Source organism: Malassezia globosa (genome assembly GCF_000181695.2).
Source record: "Malassezia globosa CBS 7966 chromosome Unknown mgl_sf_11.1, whole genome shotgun sequence".
NCBI classification, from domain to species: domain Eukaryota; kingdom Fungi; phylum Basidiomycota; class Malasseziomycetes; order Malasseziales; family Malasseziaceae; genus Malassezia; species Malassezia globosa.
Window position 1 is genome coordinate 93,981 of NW_001849859.1, and position 26,596 is coordinate 120,576.

At 52.0% G+C, this 26,596-nt stretch overlaps 13 protein-coding genes across 13 annotated transcripts; 7 read left to right on the forward strand and 6 right to left on the reverse strand.

Annotated features, from left to right (window-relative positions):
- Positions 1–55: 55 nt before the first annotated feature.
- On the forward strand, positions 56–590 carry MGL_3930 (uncharacterized protein; the record flags this gene model as incomplete). Its single annotated transcript, XM_001728884.1, has 5 exons — positions 56–89; positions 143–174; positions 214–296; positions 332–386; positions 582–590. The coding sequence occupies 5 exons, from the start codon at positions 56–58 to the stop codon at positions 588–590; spliced, it is 213 nt and encodes a 70-aa protein (XP_001728936.1).
- An 844-nt stretch (positions 591–1,434) lies between these two features.
- On the forward strand, positions 1,435–1,665 carry MGL_3931 (uncharacterized protein; the record flags this gene model as incomplete). The annotated part of the gene is made up of 2 exons (XM_001728885.1): positions 1,435–1,529; positions 1,572–1,665. 2 exons carry the CDS (start codon positions 1,435–1,437, stop codon positions 1,663–1,665), a joined length of 189 nt encoding a protein of 62 aa, XP_001728937.1.
- Positions 1,666–1,985: 320 nt separating this feature from the next.
- MGL_3932 (uncharacterized protein) lies at positions 1,986–2,855 on the reverse strand (the record flags this gene model as incomplete). The annotated part of the gene is made up of 1 exon (XM_001728886.1): positions 1,986–2,855. The coding sequence occupies one exon, from the start codon at positions 2,853–2,855 to the stop codon at positions 1,986–1,988; it is 870 nt and encodes a 289-aa protein (XP_001728938.1).
- Positions 2,856–3,476: 621 nt separating this feature from the next.
- Positions 3,477–4,361, reverse strand: MGL_3933 (uncharacterized protein; the record flags this gene model as incomplete). Its single annotated transcript, XM_001728887.1, has 1 exon — positions 3,477–4,361. The coding sequence occupies one exon, from the start codon at positions 4,359–4,361 to the stop codon at positions 3,477–3,479; it is 885 nt and encodes a 294-aa protein (XP_001728939.1).
- Positions 4,362–5,355: 994 nt separating this feature from the next.
- On the forward strand, positions 5,356–6,153 carry MGL_3934 (uncharacterized protein; the record flags this gene model as incomplete). The annotated part of the gene is made up of 1 exon (XM_001728888.1): positions 5,356–6,153. The coding sequence occupies one exon, from the start codon at positions 5,356–5,358 to the stop codon at positions 6,151–6,153; it is 798 nt and encodes a 265-aa protein (XP_001728940.1).
- A 315-nt stretch (positions 6,154–6,468) lies between these two features.
- Positions 6,469–7,008, forward strand: MGL_3935 (uncharacterized protein; the record flags this gene model as incomplete). Its single annotated transcript, XM_001728889.1, has 1 exon — positions 6,469–7,008. One exon carries the CDS (start codon positions 6,469–6,471, stop codon positions 7,006–7,008), a length of 540 nt encoding a protein of 179 aa, XP_001728941.1.
- Positions 7,009–8,088: 1,080 nt separating this feature from the next.
- On the forward strand, positions 8,089–10,203 carry MGL_3936 (uncharacterized protein; the record flags this gene model as incomplete). The annotated part of the gene is made up of 1 exon (XM_001728890.1): positions 8,089–10,203. The coding sequence occupies one exon, from the start codon at positions 8,089–8,091 to the stop codon at positions 10,201–10,203; it is 2,115 nt and encodes a 704-aa protein (XP_001728942.1).
- A 1,142-nt stretch (positions 10,204–11,345) lies between these two features.
- MGL_3937 (uncharacterized protein) lies at positions 11,346–16,160 on the forward strand (the record flags this gene model as incomplete). Its single annotated transcript, XM_001728891.1, has 1 exon — positions 11,346–16,160. One exon carries the CDS (start codon positions 11,346–11,348, stop codon positions 16,158–16,160), a length of 4,815 nt encoding a protein of 1,604 aa, XP_001728943.1.
- A 183-nt stretch (positions 16,161–16,343) lies between these two features.
- Positions 16,344–20,306, reverse strand: MGL_3938 (uncharacterized protein; the record flags this gene model as incomplete). Its single annotated transcript, XM_001728892.1, has 1 exon — positions 16,344–20,306. One exon carries the CDS (start codon positions 20,304–20,306, stop codon positions 16,344–16,346), a length of 3,963 nt encoding a protein of 1,320 aa, XP_001728944.1.
- Positions 20,307–20,921: 615 nt separating this feature from the next.
- Positions 20,922–22,403, forward strand: MGL_3939 (uncharacterized protein; the record flags this gene model as incomplete). The annotated part of the gene is made up of 1 exon (XM_001728893.1): positions 20,922–22,403. One exon carries the CDS (start codon positions 20,922–20,924, stop codon positions 22,401–22,403), a length of 1,482 nt encoding a protein of 493 aa, XP_001728945.1.
- A 484-nt stretch (positions 22,404–22,887) lies between these two features.
- Positions 22,888–24,459, reverse strand: MGL_3940 (uncharacterized protein; the record flags this gene model as incomplete). The annotated part of the gene is made up of 4 exons (XM_001728894.1): positions 22,888–22,906; positions 22,963–23,394; positions 23,430–23,527; positions 23,707–24,459. The coding sequence occupies 4 exons, from the start codon at positions 24,457–24,459 to the stop codon at positions 22,888–22,890; spliced, it is 1,302 nt and encodes a 433-aa protein (XP_001728946.1).
- An 831-nt stretch (positions 24,460–25,290) lies between these two features.
- On the reverse strand, positions 25,291–26,100 carry MGL_3941 (uncharacterized protein; the record flags this gene model as incomplete). Its single annotated transcript, XM_001728895.1, has 1 exon — positions 25,291–26,100. The coding sequence occupies one exon, from the start codon at positions 26,098–26,100 to the stop codon at positions 25,291–25,293; it is 810 nt and encodes a 269-aa protein (XP_001728947.1).
- A 163-nt stretch (positions 26,101–26,263) lies between these two features.
- On the reverse strand, positions 26,264–26,586 carry MGL_3942 (uncharacterized protein; the record flags this gene model as incomplete). The annotated part of the gene is made up of 2 exons (XM_001728896.1): positions 26,264–26,292; positions 26,355–26,586. 2 exons carry the CDS (start codon positions 26,584–26,586, stop codon positions 26,264–26,266), a joined length of 261 nt encoding a protein of 86 aa, XP_001728948.1.
- Between the last annotated feature and the right edge of the window lie 10 nt (positions 26,587–26,596).

Consider the following 26,596-nt stretch of genomic DNA (forward strand, 5'->3'; position numbering starts at 1 on the left):
CATGCTCGGGCTATCAGGGCGCACGGGCCACGTGACTTACACGCCAGCTACAACCATGTTGATCAAAGTCAAGACTCTGACTGGCAAAGGTGCGTGTGTATGCGGCGCGTGCAGTGATGAGAGCTCCGTTGCTCATGTATAGAGATCGAGCTTGATGTCGATGCGACAGATAAAGTATGGTCAAACGAAAACAAGTAGCGCTGACTTTTACAGATTCTTCGTATAAAAGAACGCGTCGAAGAGAAAGAGGGAATTCCGCCTGTTCAGCAACGCTTGATTTTTGGTGGCAAGCAAATGTATGTAAACACACACAACTTGCAACTTACTCCAGGTCCGACGAAAAAATGATCAAGGACTTTGGTATCGAAGGAGGCACAGTCTTGCATGTACGTATGGGATTTTGCTTATCGCAGCTTGTGCTCTCGCTTCGTGGCGGCCTGTGATCCCCCAACTACGTACATTTGCATAGTCCCTCAAATTCAACATATTTGAGTAAGCGATAGTATATTCATGTCTACCTCTGCCTACTTACGTCCTTGTAGCGATTGCATGGGAAGGAAGACTTATTGATAACAATATAGTCCGACTGATTTGAGTATGTGACGCATCGCTCGGCACGTGCGGAAGGTGTGAGCGGCAGCCTAAATTGCCTGCTATGAAAAAAATACTTCGGATCCAATAGCAGAGCTTCATTCAGATTGGTCTCAGCGTGGAGGGTAACGGTGCGTGAAGATTGAGTGCTGGAGAAGGAAGGAGAGATTGGCGTTTGAGCGAGTCGACGCCTCCACATGGAGCACGTCCAGTTGGTTCTACTCCAGGCCAGATTCAGCGACTCGACCCGAGTTGATGACAGGAGCCGACTCCCACACCCCTCACATGCGGCGGCAATCGTCACGCGTGGCACAAAAGCGCGCCTTAGAAGCTCAGAAAGATACTTCAAACAAAAAAATGCAAAGGAAGACTACGGAGCCGACAAAGCAGGACGATAAGCTTACCAAAAACGATATGACCTCTGGGACACCAACTAGGAATGAGGCAACATCCAAGGATTCACCATCTACAGGATTAGCCGCAAAAGAAACACAAGCAAAGGAGCCATTGACATCATCAGCTATCCTCCATGTGGGAGATAACCTGCCAAATATCGAACTCGTTGATCAGGACGGTCAAGCAGTGCAAGTATCAACACTTCGCAACGTGGTAATTTTTACATATCCCAAGGTACGCTGACTTGACACGAATAAAGTATGATGTTTACATATATACAGGCCAACACTCCAGGTTGTACGAAGCAGGCACAGTGCTTCCGAGATGCCACGGATGAATGGACCAAAGCTGGGTACAGCATCTTCGGGCTATCAGCGGACTCACCCAATGCACAGCGTTCTTGGGCCTCAGTACGTCGCCATGTCAATTTGAAGTCCCATCATTCTCATGCAGAAACACAATCTCCCATACCGCTTGCTTTGTGATCCGAAGCGCTTCTTGATTGGCGCACTCACCGGAACTAAATCCAGTACGAGGCGAAGGTACGTGGAGAGGAAATGTGAATTTGCGACACTCACACCCAGCCATTTTGTTGTGGATCAAAATGGCAAGCTTACGCTTTCATCGGTGGGCGTGAAACCGGGCGAAGTGCGTTTAATCACGAGAACGGGAAACTAATCACTAGAGCTCGAATAATGCGCTTTTATCGGTAACGAAACCGTTGCCTGAGTCATCTCCGTAGAGTTAGAAAGAGGTACAGAAGTACGCGCTGATGTCACCGGAGACAAAGATCTTTCTGCTGTGGCTGACATATCCCAGCCCAAACCTTGGACAATTCTTTGAGCAAGTGCACGCTTCATGAACTGCTCGCGAGAAATCACACGCGTGTGCTTTATGAACCGATCGAGCGAAAGCTGTTCCGAATACAAGGCGCGACTAAGTTGATACAAAGTATCCTCCATCGCTTGATCTTCAGCCATGAGCTGCAGTAGTCTGTGTCAAAGTTTGTGTCCGTTAGCCATCTCGCGCAAAGAAACAATTACATACTGGTTTTCAACAAGACTTGTCGCAGAGAGCATGCGATCAACATCTGGCTCGGGTCGCATTTCCATCTCAGCAGTACAACGTTTTGCTGCATCGATGGTCGTTGTTAGGCGATGCACATTCGTTAAGCAAATGTCGCGCACGGCGCGCAAGCGACGAATTTCATCATCAATAGCAGGAGTGCCACGCTCCAGATCTTCCAGCAGCAAATGAAGCCGTTGCTTTGATTGCGAGTGCGAGGCAAAGATTTCTGTGACGCGCGAGGATACTTTTGCATAAACTTTCGCATGAAGCTCTAAAAGCGCTGGATTCATCGGACGTTGAGGTGCCGGTATGTTTGACGGCTCTATCTCTCCTGATGCGATGTCCGTCCGTAAGGAGGATGAGCCTGATGGTGAAGCGCTCTCATTGGACAAAGTACCAGGCGTAAATCCAAAAGGCTCCAGGTGTTCGAGTATTTCTGGTCGCTCTGGCCGCTTGGGATGAGGAGGTGAGACTGTTGAGTTGGGAATAGCTTTTGGAGGTCGTGACGGCACAGGCGCTGGCTTTTGTGACACGGAATCGACATTGCGGATAGGACTCGCACTAGCATCCTGACTTCTGCCAGCAATGCTTGCCTCTACCGAAAGGGGCTGCTTGGGCTTTGCCATAACCGGTGGTTCTATGCTGAAAGCAGCCTGGCACTCACGTACCAACTCGATTAGGGAATAGCCCTCGATTTTGCGTTGCCATACATCCAGGTAAGGAACATGGACCCGGCCGTCATGGGCAGTATGTGAGCCCGAACGGATCAGCATGGCCTGTGTTGGAATCACAAACACCATTGGCGGCTCCTTCGGATACGCGCGAGGGAACCAAAGATGGATGGGTATATTGTACACATGACCAGCATAGGGCACAGGTAGTGTGCCTTCAAGTCGGAGTAGGAGAAATGAGCGGCCATCATCGTAAGCTGTGTTTCATTAGTCGCTGACAACTAGACTGTCGACACGTACTGAAGACATCTGTGCGTGGTCGCAAAGCGCGGTACTCCGACATGATTTGGCCTATGTCTGAGATGATTCGCGTTCGCTCAGTGTACTGAATTAGCATGCAAACACATTACGCACTGGAAGAAGCACATCACTGAGCCAACGATACACAATGTCATTCATATCTAGTGGCACTCCTTTGCTTACACGCACAAATTGCCCAAGCTCAGTGCTCAAGGTAGTGGCAAAATATGCATGGAAGGGAAAGCGACGTTCGATACATGTGGAGGAAATGTCTCGGCAGGCGAAGCAACGAGGTTCTGACACATGCAACTGTCTCACAACCTACTCATAATTAGTACGAAGATGCACACATGCATAACTGCGTTTGAAAAGGTATATACGTATCAATGCAGGAGTTTTATGCATTTTAAGGACATGCATGCGCATGTATATAGCTGAACGAGAACGTGTTTAGGATGTTGATTTGGGTGACGCACGTTGACGACGACGAGATGACTTGCTGGGACGTTGCAGCGCCCGGACGAGCAAGTCCATCTGTCCTCGCACAATACCTTTTTTTTGGCCACGCCGATTTAAAAGCACCTTCGTCTTACCAGGCGCACTGTTCTTGTCAAACACGACAACGGTACCTGCACGTCCTGCACGAGCGGAACGTCCTGCACGATGAAGGAGCTCGAGCGCATTGTTGTTCGCAGCATGCACGGAGCGAGTTGTATTTCTCCCAGCATCTGGAAGAAATACGTGGCGTAGATGCGGGCCAAAGTCCAGGCCACGTGAGAGGAGCGAGGTCGTCACCAACACACGCGGCGTCTCGACGTCACGGTGGTGACGACGTGCATAGTGTTCTGAAGGACCTGCAAGAAATGGCGCAACATGTTGTGAAGTACGAGTCTTTCTGTCCTCAGCTGCGCCAGTCCAAGCAACATGATCGACGTTGCGAGCATGCAAGAAACGACTGAGGCTTTCCACACCGGAGCGCTTGTCACGGAAAATGAGCACCTGATCCTTCTCGCATCCAGGCGTCGTGAAGACGCGGAACAGTTCTTTCACCACAGCAAGATCCTTGTTTCCGCCTGGATCTACAAACATGACGGAAAGGCGCTGCGGTAGATGATGTAAGTGTGGAGACGCTAGAGTCACAAGCGATGGGTATGCATCATCCAAGTACATGCGCATGGAGCGAGGGATCGTCGCAGTGACGAATACATGGGCCGATTCACCCGGTGTTTCACGTAGGATCTTTTGGGTGAGGGTGCGGAATCCTTCATCTAGTAGGGTATCAGCTTCATCAATGACGAGCATTTGCACATGTCGCAGCGACAGGTCGTCGTCCATGTGCTCAGCAATGAAGGCGGGTGTCGTCACTAACACGTCTGGCGACAAAGGTGCGCCGTGATATTCACCGGTGGAAACTGCGAGCTCCGAGAGATGCGCCAAGTCATTTTTTATGGTCACTGAGAAAGAGGGTTTAGATGAGCACGCGACACGAAGTTTGTGAGAGGCATCGTGGCACAGGACTTTGGCCACTTCGGCGATTTGCCGTGCCAATTCGTGTGTTGGAGCGAGAATGATGCTGCGTGGCATAATTTGAACCAAAGCAGCGCCGGCTCTTACGTGCCTTAAATCAGCATGTTCCGTTTTGGCGCGTGTTTCGTGCAGTCGTTGCAGGAGCGGCAGTAGGTACGCAAGTGTCTTCCCACTGCCTGTCTCGGCGGCTATGAGCGTGTGCTGAGCCGACCTTGACGACGTCTGACGTGAGAAGAAATGAGCGAGCGCTTGGGCCTGTGGTGTAGTTGGACTTGCTCTTTCACCAAGGAGTTCATGAACCATTCGGACGAGGCCTGGAGACAACGGCGGTGACGTGAACGAACGTGACATAGCCTCAGGCACTTGCGCATGGGAAAATTGCAGCGCAGGGAGCTCACCTGGACGCGCATACCCGTCCTTTGAAGAGCCTTGGCTTGAGGGAGGACCAAACCTGCTGAGGCGATGCCGCAATGGAATGTGTTGTTTATGTGAACGAGTGGATCGACGCACACTGAAAGATAATAAACGTGTATTCACCGACGTGAGCCACCTATTGGCATACCCGCTGGTTCTTATGCGGTGCCAAAACATACGCCGAGCACGCGTTTCGCAGTGAAACTCGAACTAGACAAGGTGAGTGTAGAGGTTGTGCGTTCCACCGCTCAATCCTAACCAAAGTCACCGATCGACCGTTGGTCGCCGCACAGCAATGTGGAAGAGCTTAGGCGACGTGAAATTGGCCCCAAAATATGCTCTGTCGAAGTATCAGATCTCCACACGTCGCGCGTGTGGCTTTGGTTGAATGCTTCGACAGCATAAACTCGTCCAACTCGTCTGCTGCGTCCTGGGCTTGCTGGCTTGGCCCCTATTCGTGCTGTACCGCCGGCCAACATTTGTGTATCCGCACATATTGAATATGACTTCCGAGGACTATATTCCTAGCGAACTTAATGAGTATTTGAGCTGGACGAAAGCGTATGCTTTCACACATGTCAATCATAAAGAACAACATATGACAATCCTTATGGGCAACGAGGCAGGCGACCTTGATTCAGCTGCATCGGCAATTGCCTTAAGCTATGTGATGAACCATAGGCAGAGCTATTTTACCACCAAGTATAGTCTGCCACCCAGCGTGTATGTGCCGCTGATCCAGACACCCCGTTCCCAACTGCGCTACCGACAAGAGAATCTCCTAGTATATCGAAGTGTGGGCATTTCTGTTGACTCATTGTTATGCGTAGATGATCTTGGCGACCTGACTTCAACAGCATTCAGTGCAGCGTCAAATGTGTCGCTCGGCTTAGTGGATCACCCAAGCTTACGTCCTGCTTGGAAAGGCAGCGGCATCGGCAATGCACGCCACGTCGAAGTAATTGTTGATCATCATGAAGATGATGGTGCACATGAGGACGCCAAATTACGATTCATAAGTTCACCCTCTCGCGAGCCCGTTGGGTCTGCGTCGAGTCTGGTCGCGAAACTCGCGATGGAATCTCGGCCCAACGGCATCATACCGTCCAAGCTAGCTGACTTGCTGCTCAGTGCCGTTATTCTCGACACAAGAAATGTACGTGGATCTCCATACGCGCGTGAATAAGTTCTCTCGCTAACTTACGTTTCCTTTTCTTTGGATGTCAGCTTAAGATGCAGCCGGTTGGGAAAGGCACACCCACAGACGCCAGAGCGTATGCTTACCTCTTACCACAATCATCTTTCGCGCCGGCGTCATCGACACTATCCAATGCAGAGGCCCAAGTGGGAGCTGCTCAAGACCGCATGGACGTCTCTCTGACTTGTTCCATGGAATGAACAGATGCAGCAGGTTAAAAATGATGTGTCACAGCTCGACACACAAGCACTCCTCCTTCGCGATCTCAAGATAACTAATGTACATACATCACAAGGGTCCAACATGCAAGTGGGCCTTGCGTCTGTGCCGCTATCACTATCGGCATGGATATCAGGTGCCTACCGGACCCGTGCATCGCAAGAGACCGTCCATGATGACGTGGCGGAACAGGAATGGCATAACTGGTGGAAAGAAATTGCGTCATTTATGCGTGAGAGCCGCTTAGACATGGCCGTCATTCTTCTGTCGTATCGAGAACGGAAGAATGACCGCGAGCACGGTGGTGAACGAATGAAGAGCCGGCGTGACCTTGCCATGGCCTTCCATGGCGCGCCAGACATACTGCAGCGCATTGCTTCTTCGCTAGAACAGCATGGCACGCAGCAGCTGTTCCCTGATGGTGTGCATTTGCAACTCGATACATGGAAAGGTGAGCGACGCACAAGCAGTGGGCAGCGCGAGCGTGTGGGAGGTCTCGAAGTATCACGTCAGGTGCGAGGAATGCCAGGAATCAGTGGCATAGTGTGGCGCCAGCGTAATACGCAGGCGAATCGCAAGATCGTACAGCCAGCCCTGCAGCGTGTACTGCAAACAGCCCTATAGCCATGCAGGAGAATGTGTAGGATCAAGTTTGACTTGTGTTAGATCGAACATTTCGATGAATTCCTCATCAGCCATTTTCTCACCAGCAAATCGCGAATATTCCTCAAGAATGCTAATATGGCTCCAGCGCTGGAGTCGCCGGATGCATCCCACAAGGCAGCCTACGCGGTACTTGCCCTTGTTGCAATGGACAAGTACAGGAAGGTTTCGTTCATCCAACACGTGCGCAACTGCGCTGGCCACTTCCTGCTCATCCATTTCGGTGAATGGTTCCTTGTTCATCGTAACGCGGTGATGAAAGATTCGAATACCTTCCTTTTGTGCCCAACGAACAACATTCTCTCGATAATCATCGTTCGCGAGGTATATTATGCTTTTTAGATTGAGCCGCTTAAGAAAACTAAAGTTGCGTTCGTTGGGATGTCCACTTCTGTATACCCCGGGAGCGACCATGTCAAAGTTGAGCGGAGGCACGATGATCTCGGACGACGAATAACGCGCTAAAGAGGGCAACGGCCCCACTCGCACGGGAACGGCCTGCGTTCCCACTCCCGCAGCAAAAACGCTATGTTGCGACTCCTGTTCTGTGCCTGCCGCCAGTCTAGAACTACTGGTGTCTGGGCTCGATCGTACATCCGCCCCCAAACTGGCTCCTTGCCCAACCGTTGCTCGTCCAGCGCCAGCTCCTCTACTAGCTCTCTCCTGCATCAGCATGCCTGGATCCATGGTGATAATTTCGTAGTCTACTTGATTTTCTGTCGGGTCTCTTCGATAGTGCCTCTTGCTCACTCAAGGGTCGTGCCCAAAGCAAACACACACGCACGTTCCGACCTGGCTTGCCAAATGGGAGAAGGATCGAGCATCACCAGGTAGAGAATACATGGGATAAGGTGCGCATATGAAAATCACTTGTATCACGTGTGCCAAGGATCAGGGGCAAAGAAGGCCTACAGGGCCATCTAGGTTGCCATGATATTTTTTTGGTGCACGCATGCGCGCAAACATCAGCTGGCCTAAAGCCACGCGCGCTTGATCAAAGTGTGACACACGGGCTTCATTAGTTTCATCTTTCTTAATTTCATGGCGCAGCGACCTGGTCCGGGCTCAAGCCGCACAGCAGAGAGCGGCGCACAACGCCATCTCCCACTGCCTGGCATTAGTTCGACGGCATCTGCGCTGCGCACACGGCGTAATGAGTCGCGAGCGGGGGAACACCCAGAGGAAATGGACGACTTTGAGGTCGAGACACCAGGTGACGCAGCGTTAAATGAGTTGCCGTCCGGCATCATTATGCCCAGTGTCAAGAGCTCGCGTGTATCACAGTCAAGCTCACAAGGAATGACAGATCCGTCCAAGGGCCAGGGTGGCCGTACAAAGACACTTAAGGCAGGCGCTGCCCCACTCCGTGCGCCGCGAGCGCCGCCGCCAAAATTACCTGGCAGCGCAGTTATAGACAAGCCTGGCCTACAATTTAAAGGCACACCTGCGCGTCTCCCACGATACTCACTGCCTGTGAGAGCCGAGAAGCCGGTGCGTGCCTCGAAGTTCAGTGGACGACATGTCCTTTTGCCTAGCGAGAGTCAGTTGGCACCATTGCCCGTGCCAACAACAAAGGGCAAGAAGGGCATGAAACAGAAAACAGAAGGCTATACCAAAGAAGGAGGTGCTGGAAACGGTGGTAAGGAAGAAGAAGATGATGATGATGATGATGACGATGATGACGAGGATGACGAAGACAACGAGGAAGTCGAAGAGGAAGACGCGGATGAGTCTGGACATGTCACACATGGTGGTGATCGTGCAAAGTTGGAACATCGCCGAACACATCGTCGACCACAGCAGCGCAAGAATCCTGTGTATTATACATTTGAGCGCATGTCGCCACTTACACGAGCGACGACGCCATTACCCCGTCTCACGTCGTATGCCGTCTCGACATCATTGCAGCTTCAGACAGCGCTTGCCTTTATCCGCCGAGAGCATGGAGTCCGGCCGCGTTTGTACGAAGGATGTGTGTATGCCTTGTATTTCAAGCCGCTTCTCCCAGGCTTCGGCCGTGCCTCCGTCCGCAGTTCGCGTGTTCCTCAGACAGGCAGTCCTGGTGCAGAGAGCCGGCATGAGCGAGAGATCCAGCGAGACGACGAGAGTGGTTATATTGGCAACTATTTCGTACCTCAGTCTGAGCGGGACATTGATACGGACGGCTATATCCCCAATGAGCACCGCGAAGATGCGATACAACCCGCGCATCACCATCATCATCATCATCCCGCCCAAATGTTGCCCAGTAACTCGGCGAGCGAAGAACCCAGCGATCCAGATTCAGCAAGTGCACGGGATATGTTGATGGTCGAAGAGGATGCTCAGGATCGGCACCAAATGAAAGCCGGCACGCGAGTAGTACGGGTTAATCAGGCTTCGCACACACACGAAGCAGATGTGAATGAGCATGCACCACAATCAGTACGAGATGCGCTCGACATGGCAGAGTTGGTACTCTTACCCTATGGTGTTGTCGTCATGTTTAACTTTACGCAAGAAGAGGAAGAATTAATTCTTGCCGACCTGATGACGTCAGGCGCGATCCGCAATCCACACAAAGCTTACGATCGCGAGCTGTTCCACTTCTGTTATGATCCGAATGTGCGTGCGCCGCGCATCATGAACGACTTTTTCACATTCCGCGAGCCGAATCACCTGCTGAAGTTGTCGTTAGCCCATGCAATTGCCCAGAGCACCAAGCTGTCAGAGTTTGAGGAAAACATGCACAATACACTTGAGCTTACTTCGCATATTCCCAAGGAGCTTGCACAGACAGGTGAATTGCGTGTGAGTCGACGTGGTGCCTTGCGTATGTCAGGTCATCTGTTCAAACTGCGTGTGGATGTAAATTTAACGAGCGACGTGCTGGACACGCCAGATCTCTTTTGGAATGAGGCGAGTTTGCAAGCGCTGTATGATGCAATCCGCACATACTTGGAAATTGATGAGCGCGCACAGACGCTGAATGAACGCTTGGCCGTGGCAAATGAGCTGCTGGAGGTGATCCACGAACACCTTTCGAATGCAGCCATGAGCAAGATTACCTGGATTATTATCATTTTGATTGTTGTTGCATGTATTGTAGCGGTGGGTGAGATTTCCGCTCGTCTCATCCAGCATGCTGGCAAGACCGTGAACGTGTATAGAATGTAGTGGTATGTTGAGGAAGCAGATACTTAAGATTGTGCTGCGCAGAAACCGTGGTTCATGTGGGTACTCTGCGATGGTCGTAAAATATTAGATAGACTATGGCTTGCTAGGAAGGTGTAACAACGTCATTCTATGAGCAATGCGTATATGAAGCGAGGTGCGACACATCAATTCAAAGGTACTAGATGCGAAATACCGGACATGTATATACAAGATAGGGCATCCTTGCTTGCAAGTTGTGACGAGTTTTCAAGTCATGTCGATACATTCGTTCGCTCACTCTTTCTCTTTCTCTCCTTTTCCAGAGTGGTAAAAGGCAAGATTACCTACCAACTCCGGTTTGGCCGGTAAAAAATATAATCGGGTAAACGCTTTGACAAAGCCCGCGGTTACTCCTTCAAGAGTGTTTCATAGCGCACACCTGCACTGATATGCGCCGCTATCTCCAACAAGTGATCCACGTCTACTGGCGACTCCCCTTCGGAATCGCCCGACTCCGACACACGGACGACATATGCGCTATTGTTCGCATTCTTAAAAGCATCGTGGGGATTCACCCAAAAAAATGCGCACTTCACATAATTTGAATCAAGCTGCTGAAATGCGCGCAGTGCCTCGTCTAACGTCGATACACTGGACTGTGGCTGGACCAAGTTCCACAGTGGAGATTCCTCTAGCGAGCTTTCTCCAGAAACAATCTCTTCGAGGTATCCAGACGATCGAACCTCGTGCATAATACGTGCCACATCGACGTCTCGATGTGCATACAGTGCGATGGGCTGCGTTATGGTAGCCATATGTGTTAATGCACGTTTCCCGCTCGGAGAGAAACAGAACGTGGGACCATCCCAACTCGATCCGTGCACAACTTGCCCCAGATTCGCGCGTGGAGATAATGTATCACGTGATAACGCAGTGTGCATGCGGGTGGGTGTGTGTTAAAAGTGCGCGCGTGGCAACAAGCCTGTATGAAGCGTCCGGCCGCGTCAGAAGCACCGCACAGAATTATCTGGCTGGCTGACTTGGCCTGTCCGTTTATTGGCAGCGACGGCGCCATTACGAACGAGTGCACGACGCACTTTTCTCGGTGTCGACCGCAATAGGGGAGGCTAGGCTCCTTTTTTTGCCGCAACGAATCTGTATTGATGGCAGGTGACGGCTCTATGACGGCGGCGGCGTCCCAAACACAAGGTGGGCACAACGCCGCTGCCGATGGGGACTTGTCCGCGGCTCACGATGATGCATCGCTCTCGTTCACGGGACTGCATGCGATTTCTACAATGCTCAACCACCCGCGGAAGAGGGCTGCACCCATTCACGCGAGCTCGGCCAGGTTCCCGCCCATCGGGCCTGCGGGACATGCACCACCAACCATGCCGCCTACCGACATGCGGGTCCTGAACGACTATGTCACACAATTCTCCGGCGAGTGGGACAGGTACGAGCGCGAGCATGCGCTGATCCGCGCGCACAACACACCAACAGATGTGGCGCCGAAACGACTGCCTCCCCTCAGTACAGTGCCACAAGTATTTTTTAGCAGTGATTTTGATTTGGGGCAGCCGTACACTTTTGATCTTGTGACGGAGCGGTACAAGCAGTCGACGGCGATGGGCGTTGAGAGTGACGATAATACGATGCAGTACGGAGTTGTGCTCAATCACATGCTTCAGGAGAAACTCAGCTACTACTCAGACGTCATTGAACAGCATTTGATCGTTGAGATCGGCGCTAAGAGTGTCTACTTCTTTGATGCACTGGCCACGCTGCGTCAGCTGCGGACCGATGCGCAGTCTTGCCTGGACCGCACAGAATCGGTCGCGCAGAAGCTTGATGCCGTCGATGCATTTGTACGCGACGGCTTGAGTATCGCAAAATTGCAAGCAGAACGCCGATATCTCGAGGCGCAGAAACACCTGTTGAATCAAGTCCAGACGCTGCTAGAGCGCCGCGATCTCGTGCGTCTGTCCGTGCAGCATGGCGAATACGAGAATGCGATGACACTCTTGGAAGGCTTGTTCAAGACGTTGGACGACAAAGAGGCTCCACTTCATCGACTCAAGTCCCTCCAGAGTCTCCGACCACAGTTGGAGGTGGAACAAGCTAAGATGGCTGAGTCACTACGGCATGTGCTTCTGGGCATGCTTGAACGTGCGCACCTATCAGAGGAGGCGTGGGAAAGCATTGACTTGAGCATCGTAGAGACGTCTTTTGCGTCCTTGTCGTCATCGGCGTCGTCACCAGCGCCGTCCACGTGCCCGTCTATTGACGATGTTCTTCCTTCGAAGCCGGAGAAAAATGCACCATCCAGTATTCCCCTTCCCGCAGATCTGTTGCCGATGTGGTCGCTGCTTCAGCGATGTCATGGCTTGGAACAGGGCTTGCGCATGTACACACAGCATATGGAAGATCTCTTAGTCCAAGGTGTACGGCAAGTTGTATCGCCATACAAGTTTGCTGCATGGGCCATGCCAGGCAAAGCATCAGCCGCATCGCAAGACTCGGCTACAAGCCATACGTGGCCTGAGCACCTGCATGCGCTGGCGGCCATTTTGCGGGCCCTTTGGCTCTTTGCGCAACGAATGCAAGCGGTGCATGAGATACTCAAGATGCATGCATCGGCGACCGAGCAACAGATCCTTCAAGAGGCAACGCAGATTGTGTGGACATCCACCGAAAATACCGTAGTGGCTCTTGTTTCGCCACGAGCTCCACGGCTTCCTGACCTCGATTTGAATGCATTTGTCGTGTACTTCTCGCTTGTTTGGCGCTTCATGAGCCTGATCGAGTCGGCAGCTGCACGTCCGGGCGTTTCTTTACGCAGCTGCATGCTCAGTCAGGCCAAAGCGTTCTTGGGTCAATTCCATCGTGTGCGTATTGAGCGCGCTGTCCGGGCTGTAGAAGACGAGGTCTGGGCGCCTTCGACAATTTCTTCCGAGCTTCAGCAGACCGTGGATATGCTCGAAGAAAGTGCTAGCAAAGACGTGTCGGCTTACCAGGTGGAGCTGAATCTACGAGGAAGTGCACCGACGGGATCCGCCGCGTCAGACAAGGCACCTGAAGTACCTGCACAGTCACAGGAGTCCGAGTCACACAAACTGCTGCAACTGGGCAACGATCGATTCTTTGTCGTGCGCGCCAGCGGGACTGTGATCTTGCTCCTTAGTGAGTATGTGCGACTCGTGGTGAATCTGCCCATGTTTGTCGCCGAGGCCCTGGGCTGGGTCGTCGAGTTCCTGAAGCAGTTCAATTCGCGAACGTGCCAAGTCGTGCTAGGCGCTGGAGCTATGCGTTCTGCTGGACTTAAAAATATCACTGCTCGCCACCTGGCCATTGCTGCTCAAACACTCTCACTAATGATGGCGCTGATTCCGTCCTTACGTGGCTTGATGAAACGATACCTGAAAACGACGCAAATCGTGCTGCTGAGCGACTTTGACAAGCTGCAACGGGACTTTCGTGAGCACCAGTTTGAAATTCACGCAAAGCTCGTATCGATCATGGGTGATCGTGTCCAAGTACACAGCAAAGCCCTCGCGCAGCTCGACGTACACAAATGCGACTCACATCTGCAGCCAATGCAGGATCTCGTGCGCGAAACTGGCACGCTACATCGAGTGATGACGCAGTACTTACAAACGTCCGTGGTGCAGGCCATCAGTGCGCGCGTATTTGCTGATATCGACGTCCGCATGGCGCATGCGATCAGTGCAATGGACGTACGCTCGTCAGAGGCGCAGAAACTTATCGTCTCCGAGGTCGAGCACCTGAACGAAAAGATGCAATCCATCGACTCGACTTGGCGCGGCGACAAGCTCACCGAGGCAGCCAAGGCCAAAAAGCCTCGACTATCTCTTGATGCTCGTCGCAATGCGACGCCGCCTCTTGCTTATCGAGCGCGCAAGAGCATGGGCAAGCGGCCTCCAGCGACGCAATCGCCGCAGCTCGAATCAATCGAGGCGTTTCAAGGACCTGCACCCTCGACTGAGTCGAGTGGCAGTGGTAGTGGGCCCATCAGCCACGAGGCAATGCCCTCAGTGACAGAAGCGGTCGCTGGACCACCAGCAACTACTGAATCTATCACCTCGACTTCAGCTTCGGCGACACCAGCGACGGCCGCTGCCGATGTTTCTCCGCCGGCTCCGTCTGAAAAGCCTATGCCTCCCTTACCAGATAAGCCAATTGAGCAGCCAAAAGGTCGTGAAGAAGCCTCACGAAGCCTCAGTGATTCAACCTTGCCTGTGTCACGGGGCGAGGTGCCACCCTTAGGTGCGATTCAACTCAAGTCGGCTGAAGTGAACAAGCCCGATGAGGCACGTCGGGGACCGTCCCTTCCACCAGAGACGACGGCCGGGCCTGCATCATCTGCACCTGGAAGCGATAATGACAGGCTTGCTCCGCCCCCCGAGCACATGCCCACAGAACACTTAGATGCAGAACAAGAGGCAGCATCGAGACGTGTATCAGTGTCGGCGCCGGTTGAATTGGACAGTTCCACAACAGAAAACACCCGCGATGCGAAGAATCCGACGGACAAAGGTGCTGCAGGAGACTCTGAGCCAAAGTTAGCTGATCCTTCACAGTCTGCATCCACGCCAGTCAAGCTCAACGGCGCAAGGGATGCTTCTAAAGACACCTCTGCATCGCCTGCTCAAGATACTCCCCGCTCGAAAGGACGCGTGTCTCTAGAGCAGCGCTTGGCCGAGGCAGCCAAGCGACGTGGCTTGCAGAGAGCCCAGGTGCAAACCCAAGTTCAGCCACAAGCTCGTTATCAGACACCAGATAAGCTGACACTAAGTCAAACACAACAAAGGCCTTCTTCTCCTGCTCCAAGTACACCCATGAGAACAAAGCCATCACTAGCAGAGAGATTGGCTGGGGTAACGAAGCAAGACGCCAGACCTACGGAAGAGCCACAACGACGTACACCGTCTGAGACGCGCACGAAAATGGGATGGGAAGCAAACGCACTGTCTGACCATGACACATCGAGCGTGGTGGCGGAAAGCCATCCAACATCCGGTGAAGCCTTGTCTCAAGATCCAACGACTGAGCAAGCGGCGGATCGCTCCTTGGAGCCGGACAAAGAAGACAAAGTCTCCCCGGCACTTACGACTGAGGCAAAAGAAGAATTGATAAGCCCCGAGATTNTGCAAGACAAGCCAGAGACTCGGGGCAAGTATGAGGCACGGAACGTGGATGACGAACAAGAAAAAGGTATGCCGTCTGAACAGCCAGCATCAGAGCCCTTGCCCAATACGAGTGATGCGTCGACTACCACGCCGGATGAAAACACTGGGACAAAGACGGAAGAGCTTTCTGAAGACGCAAAGCGTCTGAATCAGTCCACTGAGACAGCCAAACCCGTTGTGCAACGTGACGAGCTCCTGGGATCGTCTGGACCTACGAATGAGTCTTCCGATCTTGTTGATCGCGACCCCCCTAATGAGTCGGTTGACACAAGCCATCTGATCCATGCCGATAACTCTCCCGCCCATGACAAGCAACTGACACAAAGCAAGACTGACAAGGCGTTGAAGGCACCCGATACTGTTGCTTCAGACCCAGCTGAGACAGAATCATCTGCTATACAAACTGACAATAGGAAGCCGAACGGATCCTGTGCTGAGAAACATGCGCAGCTTTCTGTGCCGAACGACTCCGCTCTGCCCACAGAGGAAGCAGATTCTCCCGAGCCTTTGATGAAAAGGGAACCTGTGGCTGAGGCGCCGAATGCCGATACACAGGGGCCATTGCATACAACCAAGACCGAGACGGCGGCAAGCGAGGAGACACCGCCTGCCGAGAGTCCTGACACTCCGCCTCAAGATGTCAAATCGACTGACGCGGCAGACTCCACTCCCGAGGCCACAGCTCCCGCGACAGAGCCTATCGTCGAATCTGTCAAGTCGCTCGAGTCTTCAACGGAAGCTAAAGAAGAAACAGAAACCACTACCTAGGGTTCGGCTGGTGCGTTCTCAGCTCAAGCATCTAGTCATGTCCCAACCGATGCCCGCTTGGATCCGACTGTCAGTCGTGCTGAATCTAGACCAGGGTCAGAACAGCCGACACCATCAACGTGATATACTTCTTCCTCGTCTTTGTAGCCATACAAACTGTGCCTTTATCAACATACTAATACACTAATCATCGTCGATGCGGGCTGTGGCGGGGTTAGGTTTACCACGCCGGCGCCCGCGGTTGTTGGAACGAGCGCCACGGCGGGTGTCTTGCCGCCGAGATTGCGAGCGACGAGCTTCTTGTTGCACCCGACGACTTTCCTCTTCGAACCAGCGCTCAAATGCCTCAGCTTCCTGCCGCTCACGCCGTTCACGCTCCTGCATCGTCCGCTCTTCATCAAGAATTTGCGCGAAACTCTTAGGTCTGTCTTGTTGTTCCCGCGCTTGGCTTATGGCTGCTTGCTGCTGAGCCTGGATTTGAGCAAACGACATGGCTGGTGGGATGCTAGAAGACTTAGCACCAACTCCTGTGGCTGTGCCCGTCGCCTTAGCCGCGGCAACAGCAGCGGCGGTGGTGCTCGGGGTGCTCGTGGTAGTAGCAGTTGAAGAGCCCGAAGGGGACAAGCCCCACACGTCTGAGCGTGATCTTAACGAACCCGGTCTCCAAACAGGAGGAGAATCAACCTTCACGGCAGGAGAAGGTTGTTGCTGCCGCTGTTGCTGCTGTTGTTTCTTGCGTTCTTTCTGCGAGACTCGTGCAGACAATGGCATCTGCAGTACCGTTGACTGTGCTTTAGGGGTCATGGGCGAGGGCACAGAAGAGGGAGACGAGCTCAGAGTCCGAGATGGCTCATCACTTGCTCCAAGATAAGGCGTTTGGGATGTGTGAGTCCCAGGCAACTCAGTAGGCTCTGGATCCAACGAGCGCCGAGGAGTCCGAAGTGGCTTTGCATTGACAGTACGCCATACAGGTTCTGGTGTGCGCTCCGGCGTCACGTCGTCCATGGCAAAAAGCATGCTTTCATCACCCGGCGCTGCGTTCGGCGGTACTGCAGACGTACCTGCGATGACACCATCCTGATTGTGGCGTTGCGAGCGCGGTATGGGCGCATCATCCACAGGCACGATACGCGGCGACTTGTATCGTTTCGGAACTTTGAGGCAGGCAAGATTCAATGAAGGCTTGGGCAAATCAAGGTCCGCCATGTAGTCTTGGTGCTTGATGTACAAGGCAAGTAGGTGATCCTTCGCAAACGTCCGATGCAAAACACGATCTTGCTGAGCCTGGATGTACTGCGTGAGATGCATACGTTCGTTCGCGCCTAGCAACGACAGAGACCCCAGCTCAAGAAGTGTCTCGAGATTGCAGGCGACATAGTCCATACAGGCATGACTGAAGGCAGGCGCATTTAGTCGTAACGCATCGGTGAGCAAAGCAGCTACATTTGTTGGCTTGACACGCGGGGACAGGAATGAAAATGTCACAAGTTGAAGCTTGTCCAGCAGCCATTCATCTGCAAGCTGCAGCACATCCAGCACAAAGTCAATGAATTCATCGGGTGTTTTGTTTTCGTCGCACCCTTCAAATGCAGACACACCTGCATCTGTGTACAAAAATGCCAAACCGACACGCACGACAGCCCATGCCATATGCTTCATGTCGACATGGACTTGCTTCCCCTGATCGCCTCGCATGTGGTACCAGTCCAGAAGCGCCTCGATCATGGGCGAGCGGCGCAAAAATAGAGAATGACACACCACGTCGGCATCGGACAAGTGCAGCACAATGTCAGCACCTGGGCCTCCCTTTCGTGTCAGCACACGATCAAAGAGTTGAGCTAGCCCGCCATGCAGCGTTTTTCGGGGAGGCTTCACCAGTCCCGACTGAAGCAAGTCAAACAAGGCATCCAAACCGAGTTTCTTGGCCCATACATCCAGTTCCGAACGAATATGAGTAATATCGATACCCTGATCTCGACACTGAGATGCGAGCATAAAGCCAAGACTCACTCCCCACACCGGAAGTACATCGTCCGTATACAAGTAGTAGACGAGGAACATGGCCGAGACATACGACATAGCATCAAGGTACACCATACATGTGCCCTCCTCTAGGCACACGCGCACATCGTGGGAGAACGACTCACCACCGCCGTTCCATATAACATGTGAAAGCACTGGGATTCGAATGGCTAGCAAAACTCGATGCACAGGAATCCAATGCGACCCATGCTCCACGATCAGAGCAGCATCACAGCCCCGAGGGGCGCATGATGGCATGTCCACAGGCATTGAATAATGTGCTCGAGACTCGGCAATAAAGTCGAGTAGTGTGCGCGCCTGCACCGCATAGCGCCGCATTTGTGAGCTGGCCGGGTCATGTTCATCGCTGTCATCATCTGAAACATCGACAGGGTCGGTGTCGAGGGATGCCGGTATGGAGGCACGTGGGAGCGCTAGATCCAAGAGATCTTCTTCCAAAGAGCGCCCACGCACAGGAATGCAAGGAAATTGCCAAGGTACTTGGAGCGCAGCGAAGCTGCCGGTCTCGTTGGCCACCACGCGCACAATGCGTTGAAGAAAGGGTATAGCCTGGAACTTGGGTATACGAGTTTTTCCCTTTACATCCAACTTTTGAGAACGCGCGTACACATGTCCGTCGGCAGTACACAAAAGGAGAGCGCCATCACTCCCGATAGCCACGTCCCGTACAGCCGAAAACTTTCTACGCACACTCCATGCGAGCTGCGGGCGCGGAAGTACAACTTTCGGACCTGTGGTACTCGGATGCTCAATGTGGAATGTGAATACGTCCCCCAAGTTAGAAAGGGCTGCAAAGGTCGTGCCGGAGCATGTGATTTTGCGGATTGTCGGCTTCGGCTGCGCCTGCCGAGGACGAAACATGCCCATGTCACTTGTTATGCGGGGTGTCGGGAACGGAATGCGATAATGTGCATCACCGTGGAGCACCGTCACATCCCACGTCTCCAGCAGACAGGCCGTAGCGAACTCGGTAGCGGCTACTTGACGAACTGGCACGCTAATGAGAGTGACGCGTCGTGGCTGCACCTGCAAGGGGGCAGAATGCCGATCGTAGCCCAGTTGACCATTGTTGGTGCCCCACGTATACAGTGCATCGGCAGTGTATGCAACCGAATGGATGCGACTGGCCGCAGCACCAAGCACGACTTCTCGTTTTAGTGGACCGAGTACACGTCGTGGCGTCACTTGCAAATCCAGTTCAACGCCATTGGCGCCTATGATCGTACCTTGCAGAGATGTACATCCAGTGTGCGATGTAGCAGCTGAGCGCTTGGTCCCAGACGAGGAGGATAAAATCCCTTGTCCCTCTTCAAGCAAGAAGCCTAGCTGGCCCATTCGGTTCGAGCCAAACGAGTACACCGTGCCCTGCGTCGTTACGATGAGCGTGTGATCAGAGCTGGCAACGACCGTTTGGGCCGTTTCGGAAAAGTCGCGCAGGGGCTCAAATCTCGTTTGTGTCTGTGCCATCCGACCTAGTCGGGCTTGGGATCCAATGCCACATACATACACATTCTTACGCCGCTCATTCGTGGCAACGACAGTGTGCCAGCGAGACATGGATATGTCCCGAACGTACGGCCGATTAAATCGTGAACCTGCAACTCCTGCTTCATAAGGTTCTCGAGCCTGAAGTTTGACGCGTTCGGGAAGTGCACTGTCGTTGTCACGGCTCAGACCAAGAGTGTAGTTGCGATTCGTCCCCCAAACAAAGAGGTCACCGCCATCACTTGCTATATTCTGATCATTAGGATACGTGCCTTCAATAGTTGAGTTGTACAAGTCAAAAGGAGTAAGTCCTTCCCAGTCGCGGACATGGCAGTCGATATCCGGACGCTCCAGCAAGACAAGAGCCATGTGAAGATTGCCTGCGTACAACGCGCGATGCAAAGCGGTCCAACCACTTTCACGGTCTTGCATATTTACGTTCACAGACGGATGTGAAAGAAGAAGTTGAAAGTAGTCATTGGCCGCTGGATCGTCACTAGCAGACAAAAGATGCAACACGGTGCGTCCAAAGTAGTCTCTGCGATTCACTTCAGCTGGTGAGCACGGTCCTGGAGCCATCCCATTAGCGCTGGAGCTAAAGGATGCTGGTGATCGCATGCGCGATGATTGCCGCTCCGTTGCGTTGCCCTTCACTATAGGAGACACATTTTCGTTAGTCCGGCTGAACACGCGCAATGCAAAGAATCAAGAAAACTTACGCACTCTCCGGAAACGGGCAATATCGCGCACACTCCAACAGTCCAGCAAACTAGGTACACTAAGCATCTCGGAGTCGCTTCGCTTTAGTTTCCAGCAATGGGCATCTCGACCCAGCTATCACGTAGCTCAAATGCAACTACTTTTGGGTTCGGTTGGACGAGTCATTACGCATCGTGTCTTGCATTTAGGCAGCCAACGAACCGACATCCCCTCCACTTGTGCTTGTCCGTCTCCACAATCGCAAGGTTTGACGCTGTCACGGCCACTATTTGTATCCTACCCCCGCACATCCGCCCTGATTCACACGTGATGTAGCGTTGGCATTTGACGTCATTGTCACACTCTCATCGTCTATGTACGCCCAATTAACAATGCTGCAGTCTTGTCTTTGTGCATGAGCATGGGTCGGAGCCTTACAGATGAGTGTATGATGGACAAAAATGTACCGCTTAAAAATGCCCGAGTTGCTCACAGTCGGCTTTCCCTCCCACGTACGGCATGGGTACCAATCTAATGTTGTTCCGCTTGTTTGATCAAAAGACCAAAGAGCAACAGCAACGACCAAAGAATGAGGCGCGTAAACGCTGGAGCTTTCCTTTGAAACGACAAAGTTACGCAAATGGACCCGCTGAGAGGCGTGTCTCGATGGACCAGGATTTGGAACAGCAAGAGCCACCACCACCACCGCTGCCTGTTCCAAAGATCGTGCTACAAACAGCGACTCCGGCCTCTCTCTCTATGCATCATGTTGACTCTAAACAAGAAACCCAAGAGCCATCCATATCGGCTCACACGCTTGCTCTGGATGAAGCGGCACAGACAGTAGAAAATGACATGCCAAACCCACACACCGCTACGCCTTCCGCCGCCAACGGAGTTCATGCTTCATCACAGGATGTAGGTGCATTGGAGAATCTTCCAGATACCAAAGAGTTTTCCAACAGCACTGCTTCAGCTTCCGTTGCTAATGAGCCTATTCTCATGTTTCCTTCTGAGGAACTCGGTTCCACAGGCATGGCGCCCAATGGCACGCCGGCAGCCCAAGAAGACGTGCGCACTCTCTGTGCGTTATTCCAACAGCATTGTCAGACCTTGTCATATCTCAGACAAGTGGTGTTGGGTGAACAGCAGTATGTCTACTCAGTCAAATTCAGTATCAGTGACTTTCAGACAAACGTGCCCTTGCAAGCATTGAACACATGGAGCGCGAATAGTGCTAAAGTCTGCAAAGCACTCGAGAAGACGAAACAAGTGACTTGGCCGCATGAAGTGCTCGAGATTTTGACGGACATCGTCGAAGAAGTTAGCACATCTTCAGGAACCGACGTCACTGCCTCAACGGGCCAAGAGCTGAATATTGTTGAATGTCTCTGCTCCTTGCTCGATTCGTTGAGTGAAGTATATGCAAAGCTCCTTTTGTGGCTTGACAGAGACTCGCTCATGAATCTAACGGGCCAAAGTCGTGTAACTCCCGTGGTCCCATCATGCGAGCTGCTTGATATTCTGGAGAAAAATGATCGGAAACTCAAGAAATTTATCAAGTGCGTAGCCAAGGATTTATCGTACGTGGCCCGCTGTGTATGTCAGCACGAGGTGAATGAATGGGACAAGATCCTGTGTGATCAGAATCTTGACTGGGAAAACTTGTCAATTCGATTGCAAACACTTCCCGAGCAGCAGCAGCATCATGCACTGAAAAAACGTGCGGAAAATGTTCACACGCCCAATAAGGAGCCCAGTGAACATGTTGTGCCTAGTCCTTCTGATGTCCCTACGCCAGATACAGAAATCTGCGAACAGCGTCAGGTAACGAGCATTAAGAGGCGCAATGTTCTCAGCCGTATTATCCGCGGTAAGGAACCAACTCGCCAGTCCTTCCTAAAGGACATGAACATAACAGCTAGACATCCCTGGAACAAGCGCGGCGAACATTCCCAACTCGATAGAATCACAATCACCGGACCCATGCTTGGTCGTGTGAGTGTGGACGCTTGATCGACACATATTGAAAGAGAGCAAGATCAAGAGCAAGAGCAAGTATACATTAATTCTCTCATTCACATAAATTTAGTCAGTTTCATTGAGACCGTCGTTAGTTTAATTAAATTTCACAACATTCAACTTTCAAGGCAGCGCGTCACGAACTAACGGACGTCGCAGCTGCTTATAAGTTGCCTGTCTAAAATAAATTTGTATTTTTATAATGACTTAGTTCATACACGTGCGAGTTGTGCAGAGCGTGGTCTAGTGGTTAGGACTCCTCATTTACACTTAGTGAGGACTGAGGCGATCCCCGGTTCGATCCCGGGCGTTCTGATGCTTTTTAGAAATTTTTTTCATGGAATTGGCTTAGCTCAAGCAATATGATGAAATCTGCCTATGATGACGCGGCTTCGTTCTCTTTTTATTTTCATTATGCTTAATTGTATGAATCATGAAAGCGCTACATAACGCCAATATGAAGACGAGGTTCCATTCTTTACGCGCCACACTTCCAGCTGAGTCGGTTAGTGCCACAAGCTCGCTCCCCTTCCTCGCACATGATGATACGTACTGCGCGATGTCGCCATCGACCATTTCGTACAACTTGCCCTTCTGGGCCAATTTACCATTCGCACGGCACGCTGCTTCGCTGCCAGCCTCCTTAAGATCATCAAACGCCATAATTTCACCACACACGAACTTGTTCTCAAAGTCGGAATGAATGACACCAGCAGCTTGTGGCGCCTTGATTCCGCGGCGGATCGACCAGGCGCGGACTTCATCAGGACCGGCCGTGAAGTAACGAATCAGATCGAGACCATCATACCCACTCTTCGTGATCTTGCCCAAAGAACTCTGCACACCCTCGCCAAGCTTAGAGAGGTATTCCTGCTTGGCATCGTCTTCATTCAGCGTGTAAAGTTGTTCCTCTAGCGAAGCAGAGAATGGAATAAGCAGGTCACCAGGGTTGTTTTCATCAATCCACTGCTTGATCTTGGGAAGCCTAGAAGCGATGTGAGTCATTGTCCAGGTACATACCACTTGTTTTTCTTACGCGCATAGTCACGCTCGCTCAGATTGACGAGGTAGATCACAGGTTTGGCCGTCAAAAGGAGAAGCGAGTTGATGATATCCACCTGGAAAGTGTTAGCTTCGGCACAGACACAAAGAGCCATAAGGTCAGACGATCAAACTCAGCGATTGCAATGCATTATCTCATGCGGCTTTCCTAAGGCCATCGACGAGCTGGGTTAAGATTTCGAGTGCTGCGCACCCTTTGTCATCCGAAAATGACCGTCTGCACCACATTACATACCTCCTTCGCATTCCAATCACCCTTTCGAACGTCCATATTGTCTTCTTGCAGTAGCTTGAGGATCTTCTCAATCACCTCAACTTCCTCCTTCTTCTTACGGTCCTCGAGTGAGTTGTTGCCGGCTGAGCGCGCATTCTTGCGTGCATTGTCAAGAGCCTTTTCGACCCACTCAATGTCCTTCAGGCGCAGTTCAGTGGAGATGATCTTCATGTCACGAGTAGGGTCAACATCACCTTCGACGTGCACAATGTCGGCATCATCGAAAGCACGAATGACCTGAAAAATACCATCAACGGCTCGAACGTTTGACAAGAAGGCATTGCCGAGGCCTGCACCCGTACTGGCACCTGCGGTCAGACCAGCAATGTCAATGACTGTAAGGAAAGCAGGCACTTCCGACTTTGGCTTGTACAAGTCACAGAGCCAAAGAAAGCGCTCATCGGGGACTGGTACTCGAGCCTCCTCTGGCTCGATTGTAGCATACGGGAAATTGGCAGCCTTACCAAGATCGCACTTGGCAATTGTGTTGAAGAGCGTGGACTTTCCGACGTTCGGCAGACCAACAATGCCCATCTTCAGGTTGTTCGATGGCCGACCAAGCCGCGGCTTCTCCGAGGTCTGTTGTCCCTTCTTAGGCGGCATTTTTCTTTTGAGCTTTTTCTCTACACTAGGGGTGGTATGCAGACAAAAGCGACTCTCAAACGCAATCGGCACTTGTCTCAGCAGGCTTCGTGCGCAGATCACACTTAGCATCGATCGCAAAAGGTTCCTTTCTCTTCGCCTTTGATGACTAGTTCTTGCACGTGATGCATGCAGGTAGACGCATGCCTTAGTCAACACTCTTTGAGTGGATGAGGCAGATGTCGGTCGGCGCGTCGGCACTTGGAAACACAAGGAGTCGTGTTGCGTCGACCACATTTCTGACCTTGGCCGCGTCTACATCACACATAGCAACGACCAAATGCGCTCGTTCATTGTGGCGATGGTGCTTGCTTCGTGCATCCTTACCGTCTTGGCTTCAGGTAGTGTGGAGCCAACACCAGCCCTAGACCGACGCCAGCAAGTTGGACAGGGCGGTGCAGCAGTAGGGGGCAAAAAACCAATTGAGACAGCGACAACGCCCGCAAGCATTAGTGGATACACCCCGCCACCCAAATCAAAGATCCCGGAGCCATCAAACTTCAAGGAAGGCACAATTTTGTCACTTTCGGATGTGAAGGGATATCAAGATGCGATGGAATTTGCAAGTTCAGGAACTGGAATCACGTATGGACCCGTTATCTTCAGAACGGTTATGTTTGCTGCGGCCGCCGGACTGATTTTCCTGTAATACACGACTTTGATGCGCTTGTGTTTATGCATCGATGCTGTGATGCGAGGGGTTTTACCTGCTTACATGCATGTTATCCGTTCTCTCATGGTGTCACTTCATTCACTTCCCGTCTTCCCCCCCCCTTCTTCACCGTGTCAAATAATGACAACAATATCTTATCTACGAATAGCTTTACTCGCATACTTTCGTTTCTCTTTTTATTTCTTATCCCGTTACGAGATGATTCTAGAGACCGCAACGGATCAAGTAAGCTAGAAGAAATCTGTAGCAGAGGATGGAGCAAGGGCAAGTTGTTGCCATAGATGAGGTTGATGTTCGGATAGCAATTTTCGATCGTTGAGCCATACCTGCCGGGTGTCTGGTGCAGTTGCCTGAGTAGTAATAGATCTACGATTCGACGCTGGTTTCTGCTGCTTGCTAAAAAAGTTAGCAAGAGTCGATTGCTGCTTGCCTTGCTTTTGGGCATCATCAATCCAGCGTACTGGGTAAGCGCGGGTGGACGATGGATACGTCGTACCCAACATCGAGGTGAGGTCTTGACGCACATGCACAGGTTCTTCAAGCATAGACTTCGCTGTGGCCCAGCTAAATCGCACAAGTCTTGCCCATCCGAAGACAGGATCGAGCGTTTCTTTTAAATACCGCACTGTTTTGGGATCGCCTGGGTATCCGCTTCCAGTTGCCCATATATCTGTTTCTTCGTCATCGTTATTACCACGCTTGCGTTTTCCGCTGGATTTCGATATCTCTGGATGGTGCACGGACTGAAGTGGTTCGGCATACATCCAATGGTCGACACAAGCATCGCGTGTCACCTTCGCAGCAATACTTGCAGCGCCAACGATCGGGTACGTGGCATCTGCCTTACGGGCTACGATCCATTCAATGTGGCTATGCCGCGGAAAGTATTGCTTCAGCTTCGCAGCGTAAGCATTGGGCTCACCGACCGTGTCGACAAAGATTTTGGTGACGTCAACGCCCGAATTCAATACGCCTTGAATAAGATGAACTGTGGCATCGCAGCTTTGCTGATTCAGATTATGGGGTATACGGCGCAGCATGCCGGCTGATATATCTTGTGGGGATATGACTCGCACAGCCCATCCTTTCGCAGAAGTTAGCTCTTTCTTTCTTTTTTTCTCTCTTACTGGACCGCTCGCACCTCCTCCATTACACACCAACGGCTATCCCTGGACTCACGACACGTACCCATCCGATTCTCATTTAAAAGAGCCTTAAGTAGTTGATCACGCCTTTCGGGCGTGAGTGTTTTCGAATCTAGATTCGTTTCTTCGTTTACATTCAAGATACGTACCTGCAAACCCCATACTTCGAAGATGTTCCTGCATATCCATAGGGCAATATGCAATGCCATACACAAGAGGACCAAGCACGGGCCCACGGCCTGCCTCATCCACACCCAAAGCGCACTCGACGCGATGTTTGCCGGTCCCGCTTACACATGCATCTGGGATACCTGATCTCCAAGTATAAGATTGGGTCATCGCAGTTGCTTGCACAGACGGCACCGCGTCTGAAACCAACATGACGATGCAG